At 44.8% G+C, this 11862-nt stretch overlaps 2 protein-coding genes across 2 annotated transcripts; one reads left to right on the top strand and one right to left on the bottom strand.

Annotated features, from left to right (window-relative positions):
- Positions 1-746: 746 nt before the first annotated feature.
- Bfra_008634 (uncharacterized protein) lies at positions 747-5709 on the bottom strand (the record flags this gene model as incomplete). Its single annotated transcript, XM_037338992.1, has 3 exons — positions 747-1863; positions 1909-2121; positions 2168-5709. The coding sequence occupies 3 exons, from the start codon at positions 5707-5709 to the stop codon at positions 747-749; spliced, it is 4872 nt and encodes a 1623-aa protein (XP_037190558.1).
- A 2419-nt stretch (positions 5710-8128) lies between these two features.
- Bfra_008633 (putative pheromone processing endoprotease protein) lies at positions 8129-10804 on the top strand (the record flags this gene model as incomplete). Its single annotated transcript, XM_037338991.1, has 3 exons — positions 8129-9286; positions 9337-9910; positions 9954-10804. 3 exons carry the CDS (start codon positions 8129-8131, stop codon positions 10802-10804), a joined length of 2583 nt encoding a protein of 860 aa, XP_037190557.1.
- Between the last annotated feature and the right edge of the window lie 1058 nt (positions 10805-11862).

Below are 11862 nucleotides of genomic sequence, written 5' to 3'. Positions count from 1 at the left end.
TCAATAATAAAGAAACTATTGTATGAGTGGTAGTTGCGGGGTAAGGGAAGAGCAGTTTCCCCCAACATTCATCTGATCGAGGGGTGTTGAAGTCGTATGCTTGAATGTTCAAACAAATCTTGTGACGAAACATGCCGTAGCAGAGCCTGGCCCAGCCAGATCTTACCACAAAACAATCACCAAACTCACAGCTGAATTCACAAAAAAAAAAATTCTCATATCATGAATTCATTCCCCACTTTCCTTCACTTCCATGTCATTCTCTCTGTATACCTAGATAGGTATCTATTAAACCACGAACCTAAAAGTTCCAATCTCATCCCATCTCCCTAAACGATTCGGACCTAAAAGTCCATCTCACTTGTAACAAATCATCCATTCTTCTTTCCATCCATCTATCCATCAACCCACAGTATCATACTATTTCGATAATTCCTCTTTCATCCTCAACTTATAATCCCGTCCCACTCCCCTCCCACCAAATCAGACCTAGCAATAATCCTAAGTAACACAACATTAAAAGAATGTTAAGAAACTAAAAAGAGTAAAAGATACACCAAGCAAAATAGTAAATACTTTTCGGCAAAAAGGGGGTATTTTAATGTTTGTTTCTTTCTGGCTCGCTCGCTCGCTCGCTTCATTGTTCATCCATTAGTCTTCGTATCGTCGTAATCATCATCACTCATCTCCTTTTTACCTCTCCTCCTTATCCACTCTCGCCTCAATTTCACTCCCATCGCCATTCTCTACGCACTATCCCCTGCCGTTTCAAGTCTCTTTCCATTATCCACCTTTTGTCCCTTGGTCGCCCTCTTCTTCTTCAACCACAAAATCAAATCATATTCTCTCTTCCTCTTTGCAGCCTCATCACCCATATCATCTTCATACCAAAGCGCCGGAACCAAGAGTCTATACGGCATAGTGATACCCGCTGGATCCTTCTGATTGACTTCCACATTCAAACAGATATCTAATCCACCCTCCAAATTGATATCTTGGTAATTACCTTTTCGAATTTGTTTCTCAGATAAACCAGTTGGAGTACGGTGAAATTTGTTCCTTTGAAAAACCGGTTCTTGTGGTTGACTTCCCGCGACAGAAGTTGCGGCTTGTTTTTCAGAGTAGGAGGTGGCACGAGGAGCTTCATTTTCAAACGCATAATATTCGTCGCCTGCTCCACCACGCATAGTTGCTGAACCATCAAGATTTGGGTTGTAGGATAGATCGTCTTCGCTTTCTGAGCCGTATCCATTGATACCACCCGAGTCTCGGCGTTTACTGTTTCGTCGGAAAAGTCCAGTGAAATCCTTTCGTGTTAAAGATAGTGTCCTTTTCAGGCTTCCTGGTCTTGCAGATTCAGCGGAATTCCGACGGGACAAAGATAATGACGGCCGTGAGAATGACGGGCGTCTATTGAAGAATGATGCATTTGATAAGGGTGGTGCGTCGGGACGATATGAAGGGCCTTTGGTAGTAAAGCGACGCAATAGGCCGCGTCTAGGTACCGGTGAGATACTGCCATCATATGAAGTAGTGGCGTCTGGTGAACTAGGACGAGTTAGAGCTGGATTATATTCCCGTATCGAGCACCAATTTCGACGGTTGAGTAGCCGTTTATTGTTTCTAGGTTTGCCATCCACATCATGAGTGAAGATTGGAATCATGTCCTCGTCTGTGTTTGCATCAAAATGATGTACTTTGTTACGTTTGTTTAGAATATCAGCCAGCATATCCGGTGGTGGTGCATTGACAATTGCCGAAGATATGATGTTTGTCATGTAACGATAATCGTGATCCTTAGGGATTTTTAATTTGGGATTTGAATAAAATTGGCCAATAGCACCGAGATGGACGTCACCACTGCTTATGTTAGCCTTGTCTCCGAGCATTATGAAAAGTTGTACACACCCTAGAATTGTGATTCGAACAGACTTCTCGGCTGCCAAATCTTGTAATTCTTGAATCAACCAATTTCGCTCTTCCTTATGATGAGCCGCGGTCCAATGATCGTCAAGATCATCAAGAATTTCCACCCCACCATCAAAATGATTCATGAGACTTTTTCCGAGCAATCCAGCACGGCCCATGGCCTTTAGAGGCGTCATGACCTTGGAAGTGAGGCTATAAATCTGTTAGAATTGAGAATAGACCACTGAAATTTACTTACAGAGTTTCAAGCCAGACCATCCTTGGATAAGCGATCGGTATCCCCAGTAAAACAATGAGATGCTTTGTCTGACCCTTGATGATATCCTTCTCAAGTCGATCAAAAATCTTCGTGTACGTTTCAGCCGTAACAATTTCATCATTCATTCGTTCGGTGCGACAATCTATGCCAAGGAATGCAATTCCACGGCCCAGACCTGTGAAGATACTTCGACTTAATTCAGGAATGTATGGTCCTGGCTGTGCTCCCAGAATCCAGCTAGGCTCTGTATCTTCTCCTTCATCGATACTACTTTGTTGTTGAAAGAGCATATAGTACTTGAACGCCACGCTTCCTAAGCCAGACATAACCGGACATTTCATATAGCTATCAGAGTAAGAACCAAATCCATCGATAATATCGTGGTCATCAAAAATATTGATCATAGGAATTTGTGAGTTGGCGACTCCAAAGAGACCTTGAGAGAACCACATACAATAGCTGTCTAGATAGAAATGCTCCATTTCATCCTGCATCTCTGGTGTAAAAGGTAAAGCCTCTTTACGGAGAGGATTTTTGATATTGAGCCATTCCTTGAAGAGGGTCGTTCGTTGCATCATGTGATCGTTGTACAGCTGATCACCGCCTCCAAGCATGACATGAAATGGTTGTGTTTGATGGGTATTCAGAACATCTCTCCACAAAGGATCGGGTCCACTAAAATCATTTGGATGAATATCCATGGTGAAGCCGTTACAGCTATAGAACATTATATTCATCGCTTGCCCACGAGCTGGAACCCAAAAACCGGTAGCTGGGCCACGATTGATCCGATAGGCAATTCTTTGTTGCTTGCTGCGCAATTCTACTTCAATGTTAAATCTCCAGAAAGTGAACCCCTTGTCTGCATGCAAACGAAAACCTCGCACTTCTTTAAACTTCCCAGCCTTTTCTCCATCATATTGCTGTGTCTTGCGTGCCCGTTTCGTATCTGCGCCCCCATCAAGATTGCTTCGATGTGACTCAAATAATCCTTCGTCTGTTTCAATCTTTGAGAGATCTTGCTGTTCTGGAAGATGTTCAACAGGACGAGTATAGAGCGTCCTACCATCTCGTCCAATTTTAGTCATTCCTGCGATAGGGTCAATATATTCTGGAGCAAGGTCTTGGCCATCGACTTGTGCTGGCGGGGGTGGCATCAAATCCACAGGCTGCAAAAATAGTCTTAGAGTTGGAGCAAGTTCGTAGGATGAACTTGAGTCCTGAGTCACAATCATAACACTTCCTCTCCAGACTTCACGTTCTGGCAAAGGGCCACGAGCCACTGAACGACTGGATGTCTTTTCGGAACGTATGCCATGGTAACGTAGAAGTGGTCCGCACTTTAGGAATAGAGGTGGTTTAAATCTAGTAGGAGCTATATCAGGACGAACGCGGATGACCCGCATTGCACATGTTAGTGAATGATCTGGAGTAGGGGGGGTAGAAGGGGATTTCTGCTTGTCAGATGATTGGTTCGCAGCAATCACTTTACTCGCATAACCAGATTTGTGTTTCGGTCGCAACTTAACAAATCTAGTAGAGCTGCGAGTTTTAGTTGATAGATGCTGCTCAGCAATACAACCGGCACAGTCTTCCATGGAACCAAAAGCTAAAGGTACTGTACCATTATTGTCATCATATTCCCCGTCATAGGCTTCAGCCTTCTTCTGTTTGACAGAGCGTTTCTTGCTGTGACCAGCTTCCCACCACGGCCCCTTCGGACCGATGTCACTTTCACTTGCTTCGTCTTCAAGGTCCAACAAAGCACCTGCCAGCAAAGCTTTCTCACCCTTCTTCCACTCAGTAAGTCGTTGCGAGGGAGCATATAATCCTTTCCCTGGCTCGTAGTTATGATGGTGATGAAAGATTTCACTAAGATTATGATGATCGTGATGATCATGGTGCTCCTCTTGATCAATGGAACCATCATCAGCTATAGGTGGATATGCATGATCCTTTGAAGAGATGGAACTTGTTTTCCGATCGTATTTGGCAGATGACGAATGCTTTAAAGATGGATTCTGCCCAGTCAATTGCTCCATCTTTCGTTTCGGTCCCCGCCTAAAGGAGATGCCCCTCGTCTCTTCTTCCGAGTCGAATGGAGACTCGTCACGAAACTCTGGTTCACGAACCGGCAGGTTTCTAGATGAAATGGGTTCTGTTGCTCTCCGAGGAAGTGGCAGAGCTTGTTGACCCGCTGCAAGACTAGGTAGCACGTCGTCCTCAGGTTGCCTGTCAGTCCCACTCTGGCGTCGGCTCCAATGATCTGGTGGTGGATCTTTTCTCAATTTATTGCTTTTGCTTCGGTAAAGAGGACCAGAAGTTTCAACAGCGGCTGCAGCTCCAACCGCTACTGGTAACCCAGACTTTTGCTTTTTACTGGATGTGCGCTGTGGGATTGAAGTGCTCTCGATATCGCGACTAGAAATGGGACTTCTTTCCTGGATAACACCAATTGGAGGTGATGTATGTGTAATTGGTCTCCTTTCCAGGACAGATCCACTGCGTGTGAAGCTTTCTTGTGATTTAATACTTGAAGTTCGCGGAAGGCTTTCGGCGATAACCGGTCGCCTTTCTGGTTGCAAACCACCTTCGGGAGCTTTGGCAACTGGTCGATTTCTGAAGCGGACTGTGTTTTGTGTGGGCTGCTCAACAGTGCGTGTAGGCTTTCCTTCTTTTTCTTTGATTACACGCTCGGCTTCTTCCACACGTGCTCGCTTCTCCTCTTTAGTGATGCTGTCAAGGGTCAATTCCAATCTTTGTAAAGGAGACCTGTCTGATGCCCACTCCTTCCGTCGTTGGACCTCTGCCGCTTCAGAATATGAAGCTTTTCTAGTATGTGAATCAGAAGCTTGACTACGTCTAGGCCGTTCTCCACTTGATGTATGACCTCCTCTGCGCGAGTAGCCCTTACTGTCGCCTCTACCAGTTGTATTAGATCTTTGAATAGTATCTCTTTCACTGATAGAAGAAGATGTGCCAAGGACTTCCCAGTTCGTTTCCTGAGATTTTATAGTGTCGGCACCATCCGATTTGCGAGCTGGCCTCGATCTTGCTGGAGTTTGATCCGCGAACAATGGTCCACTAGCCACGGGCTCGTTATAGCTACCTGATGGAGGTGCTCTAGATTTATTCGCAGCAATTGGTGGAGAAGTAGCCTGGTTGAATTCGCGTAGGTTGTCTTTGTTCCGACTTTCTCCACGCCTTCTCCTCTTCTCTAAGTAATCGTTATCGTAGGATGTGCTGGGAGTATCGTATGGGAATGATGGAGGTCGAGGGACTAGACCATCTCCCCGAAAGGTTGAAGCAACCGGAGAAGCAAATGGACTTTGTGTAGATATCGTAGGAGCTTCTGTTTGTGTCGATTCTCGATTGCGTCTTGGATCTTGAGAGGCAAGTCGGTCCTTTTTTGTATCAACAGGTAGACTGTTCTTTCTTGAATTTGGATCTGCAGCAGAGCCAATTGAGCCTTGCCTTGAGACCTTTGGAGGAGGCAGTTGCCCCCAATATGGTGCTGCCATTCTTTTTGAGATTCAGACGAATACTCTTGCCTTCCAATTCTAGACAAGTCGGTATCAAAATGAACCTTAAAAGTTTTCTAGAGATCAAAGGATAATATTTCTGTGAGAATCAATATTCAATCCTATGTTCACAAAGTGGGATCCAAAGGCGATATCTTTGTTGGTTGCGTACTGAAGTTTGTGAGCTGATAATTTATCTTCACTGTCGTCATCAGATTATCCTTACTCGAGGTTTACGCCGGGCACATCAGTGAAGGCACGATTTTGGAACTCACTCGAAATGGGATAACATGATTAGCGCGAGATGCGAATGGATAGCAAGAGCAAGAGAATATGCGAACCGCAAGATCTGATAAAATAAGGATTGACTCGATGGTGAGAAATCGCGGAGGCTGGGTATCACAACATTCACTCACCTTAGGCCTCTTGTTCTATCAAATACCTCGTTCTTTTTTTTTCCTTTTCATGGCAGAGTTCACCAAAACCCTTGGAAATCCCGGCATTAGCGGTAAAAGGGCTTGCATACAATTTGGCCTGCTGCTTTGGAGACTGACTAGGTTGGCACAGATCAATTGGATAAGACGAAGACACGAAGATACGAAAGACACGAAATCGAGGGAGCTCATCCAGGGTTTTCGAGGGTTGGGTTGAGGTTGGACACCGTTAGTGTGAAGCAGTTCGTTGAAAAGCGGCATGAAGAAGTTGTATGTATGTGATTGTGGATGCCATTAAACCAAGCTAGCGTGCGAAACATGACTCTGGCATGTAGGTACCGGCGGAAGATGTCGAAATGGACAGTTGCTGTATGGGAGAAAGAATTGATATAAGGAGTAAGATCTTATCCTGTATGGGAAGCATTGAAGATTTACGATGAGGGGGTGGAACTGTTGAGACTTGAGTACCTCACGCACGTCAACTCAATTTTGCGTAAGCATATTCATTCCCCACACTACGCGACTACCTACGCCCACGATACTGTGTGGAAGCATGGAAGTATGGAGCAAGGCATATACTAGAGGAGGTATAGGAGTAGTGTCATGTAAAGCCTTGAAGATTATGATGAGACGCGGGAAAAGCTGTTGAACATACAGCTCGAATGCCTGCCGTCCTACTCAGATCCTGGAACTGTCACTATGAGGGGATGTAGCGATGTATATATGTATATATGTACTAGGGAGGTACTTTGGATGTCTTGAAGTGACGGCTACCGAGCCAGTCATGCTTGTTTCTGCTCCTTTCTTGACTCTTGTACCTGATAGAACTTGAAAGCACACTTGATCTGATATACGCCTTTGAGTTTGAGGGACCAAGGACTCTAGCGCTATCTTGGCTTGGTCCCATTCACATACACGCTGAAGCCGCCCTCAGGAGTCAGAAGTCGGGAGTCAGACCGACGATTGAATTTGATGATGATTATGGCATGCTCGAGTGCAGCGTCTATTGTATATATACCTATTTGTATACCTATTTGTATACCTATTTACATGCAGAAATCTACGTAAGCGCGGGTGCAGCTGAATATAACCTGCCTTCAAATTACATACGTGTATCTACCTCATAAATAACCATTACCATGTGTACTACCAGAATATTATTCATGAAACATCATCGTATGAAATAGTTAGTCCGTAAGCCTCCTTCTCTTCCATCCACAGTGCGAATGGAAATCCGTGCGAAAAGGACACCGTCTAGCTAGGGAATCCATAGAAAATCCACAACATCGCATACTCCATTCTGTTTCTAATCTTCCGTCCTAATCCTGCGAGCGGTTCTGATCCCATCCCAGAGGGCCCAAGGGTAAGAGGACTAGAAAGCTCCCTCTCTACCTACCAACCCACCACGCCCATCTCCTGCTCAAAGCTACCACGACCCTCCTTATTAAGAACACCAACCTAGAACAACTGCGAAACATCAAAGAAGTCAAAACGTGAAGGATCACCATCAGATCAAACCTAAAGTCATCTGTCCATTTGCTTATTTATTTAATACCATCTCATCCCTCTTCACTGACCATTGACAAAAGTATCCTACAGTATTTCTCTTCTGATTGTTGTCTTCACGTTACTCGCTGCACACGACACCCATCCTTTGTGGCGAAGATATATCACTGCGTCTTGCTTACTTTGCATCCATCGGCACTCCGTAGTAATAAATAAGGTTACGCTACGCTACGCACCGCAGCGCTTGATACCACCTAATCAATAACCTACCGGACTTACGAGTCCTTTGTTCTCTCAATTGAACACTTTATTGTTACACGTCCAATAATTCATGTGGCATTATTAGTCGAGATTGAAAAGAAGAAGATTATCATCCATGCGACACCGTTAAGAGATTCCGTTTGATTATAACTACACTCGCGGTGTGAAGGGATTGGATCCTCAATTCAGCGTCGAAACTCGCGACGTTATAACACGACATGAAATTACACACACTCATCGGCCTATTTGGTCTGGGGGTTTTGGCAAATGCGGTGAATCTACGCCCACGAAATTACGATGCTCAAGATTACTATGTCCTACATCTCGATTCCACCGCAGATCCAGTACAAGTCGCAGGGAGATTGGGCTTAACTCACGATGGCCAACTGGGAGAGTTGGAGGATCACCACGTTTTCTCAACGCACAAGCAAGATGAAGATGTTGTGCATACAGCTTTGAAGATGCGGCGGAGACGGAAGCGGGAGCTGAGCGACTTTGATATTCTGGATACCGTGAGGTATGCCCAAAAACAAAAGTTGAAGGCTAGAATGGAGAAGAGAGGTTTAATGCGGTCCGCGCCTGAAGGATACGAAGTCGATAAACGACAAGATACCACACCACCGGTCGATGCCGCGGTTGCGAAACAACAAGCCGTTCAAAAGGCGTTGGGAATTCAAGATCCAATATTCAAAGATCAATGGCATTTGTATAATCCAGTACAAGTCGGACACGATGTAAATGTTACCGATGTATGGATGCAGAATATCACTGGTACGGGCTCGATTGTCGCCATCGTGGATGATGGCTTAGACATGTACAGCAATGATTTGAAGCCCAATTACTACGCTGAAGGGTCATACGATTTCAACGAGAATACTCTAGAGCCAAAACCTCGATTGTCAGATGATAAGCATGGCACACGATGTGCTGGTGAAGTTTCCGCTGCCAAGAACGATGTTTGTGGCGTCGGAGTTGCCTACGATTCGAAAATTGCTGGAATTCGTATTTTATCCAAGATGATTACAGATGCCGATGAAGCCGTCGCCATGAATTACGCATATCAGCACAATCAGATTTATTCTTGCTCGTGGGGTCCTCCTGATGATGGAAGATCGATGGACGCTCCAGGTATACTCATCAAAAGGGCCATGGTAAATGCAGTTCAAAAGGGACGTGGGGGGTTAGGTTCAATCTATGTGTTTGCATCTGGAAACGGCGCCGCGAACGAAGACAATTGTAACTTTGATGGTTATACCAATAGTATTTACAGTATCACGGTCGGAGCGATCGATAGAAAGGGTCTACACCCATACTATTCTGAGAAGTGTTCTGCCCAGCTTGTAGTAACATACAGTAGTGGAAGTGGAGATTCCATTGTAGGTTCTACTCCCAATTTATACGGAACAAAAGCTAACCGTTCTCATAGCACACAACTGATGTTGGTACGAACGCTTGTTCTGATGCACATGGTGGTACTTCCGCTGCTGCACCTCTAGCAGCAGGAATCTTTGCTTTGGTTTTGCAAATCAGACCAGACCTCAGCTGGAGAGATATGCAATACCTCGTCATGTCAACTGCTTTGCCGGTTGATCTTGACACTGGTGAATGGCAGACAACAACTATTGGAAAGAAATTCAGTCATACTTTTGGATACGGAAAGATTGATACCTGGGCCACAATCGAAGCCGCAAAAGATTTCAAGAATGTTAAGCCTCAAGCTTGGTTCTATTCTCCTTGGATTCATGTCAATCAAGCCATTCCCCAAGGAGATGACGGTATCTCGGTTTCCTTTGAAGTTACCAAAGAAATGTTACAAGAAGCAAATTTGGAGAGATTGGAGCATGTCCAAGTCACAATGAACATTGCGCACACTAAGCGAGGAGATTTGAGCGTCGACTTGGTCAGTCCAGACAAGCTAGTTAGCCATCTTTCTGCGTCACGACGTTATGATTCTGAGCCCGAGGATATGACGATTGGACTTTCATGTCTGTTGTTCACTGGTAAATATTATCCAAGACCAATCTGTAACATTTCACTAATAAGTATATAGGGGTGAATCTGGTATTGGAACTTGGACCATCACTGTCAGAGATGCTTTCGTCAACGAAAATAACGGAACTTTCACGGATTGGCATCTCAAATTATGGGGAGAGTGTATCGATGCCGAAAAAGCACTCGTGCTTCCAATGCCTACTGAACATGACGATGATAATCACGCCGAAATTGCCACAACTACCATTGCCGGCGTCACATCAGCCGCAACAGCAGCTCCAACCAACCCTGCAGCCCCAACTGGTGAACTTCCAAGTGTTCCATCTGACCACCCCGATAGACCTATCAACGCCAAGCCTTCAGGTACAGAAGATGAGCTAACCTCTCCTACCTCCACTGCACCCGCAGAATCAGAAACCACCACTCCCTCAACATGGATTCCTTCTTTCCTGCCCACCTTTGGCGTCTCTTCCAAAACCCAAATCTGGATCTACGGTGCTTTAGGTCTCATCGCCGCTTTCTGTGCAGGTCTAGGTGTATACCTCTACATGGCGCGTCGCAAGCGTCTTCGCAACAACCCAAGAGATGAATGGGAATTCGATCTCCTCGAGGATGATGAAGCGGAAGCGTTAGCTGGTAATACTGAAATGAGTATGAAGAAGGGAGGAAAGAGGAGAGCCGGCGAGCTTTATGATGCGTTTGCTGCGGGCAGTGATGATGAAGATGATGAGTATAGAGATGGAGGTGATGAGAGAGAAAAGAAATTGTATGAGGATGATGGAGAGAGTGAGGGGACGGGTAGCGGAAGTGGACATCATGTTGTTGGGGACGATGACGACGAGGATAGTGATGATGAGAGCGCGGTCAATGTGAAGGATGAGAAAAAACCGTTGAATAAGTGATGGAGTTGTTATATAGGTTGTGCGTAGCGGCAGTATCGTTGTAGGAAATTCAGCATGGAGATAGAGAATTGAAATGAAATGGATCGGAAGGCATACTTTTTGAATATCAGAAACGGAATAAAAGAACTGAACTGAATTGAACGATTGGTAATTGAAAATTGAGTAGAGAGGAATTGGGTGATGAGTTGATGGTAGTTGTGGTATGCATGGATGGTTACAATTGGCGTTTTCTTTTCATGGGATTTTGGGATATGTATCTTCTTGTAGGATACAGGAGGACAGGATAGGATGCAATTCTAATTTCTGAGCATTGCTCTTTGCCGTTCTCGTATGTGTGCTTCTAGGTACTTGGATATCTACATTCCCTGCAATCGATTACCTGAGTGTGCATTACTACTTACTACGTCTCTCTCGTGCATTTCGAAACTGTTAGTCCTTGGGTATCAGGATCAGTATTGTTTAGTAAGCAATGTGATGTGTCAACTCGTGGAAAATTGGAATGGGGAAATATTTACTGCGTAGGTAGGTAGGTAGGTAGGTAGGTAGGTATCTATTATATATAGCCAGGTATGTACTGCACAAACTCGAGGCAGGGGGGGATCGATATGCAATTATTAGCGATACTTCACATCTGGTTTTGCTTTTTTAGTTTGAGAGATGAAGGAAGAGAGGTGGGAAAGAGGTGGGCATGGTAATATGGTAGTATGATGGTATAGTTATATCTCATTATCTGATCCGATCTCTCACGAATCCATCCATGACATCCCACAGTAAAAGGAGTCACATACTTACAATTCCACACCCATCAAGCAATAGCCATTCCCCTTGCCAAAGTACCTACCTCTAGGCACGCAGTAACATCACCCAACCTAAACCCAATCTTCCTACAGAGTCCAGACTTTCAGAATCCAAAACACGTCAAGCCAGAAATATGCGTCAAGTTAAGTGTATGTAGGTATATATCATTATTCTCATCTACCTAAACGCATAACGTAAAGCTCCCATTCATAACCATAAGCCTACCCATCATCCCATCATCCTATCCCCATTCCCATCCT

This window comes from Botrytis fragariae (assembly GCF_013461495.1).
Source record: "Botrytis fragariae strain BVB16 chromosome Unknown tig00000101, whole genome shotgun sequence".
In the NCBI taxonomy this organism is placed as follows: domain Eukaryota; kingdom Fungi; phylum Ascomycota; class Leotiomycetes; order Helotiales; family Sclerotiniaceae; genus Botrytis; species Botrytis fragariae.
The sequence above is the reverse complement of the archived record's forward strand: the minus strand, read 5'-3'. Positions and strand labels throughout refer to the sequence as shown.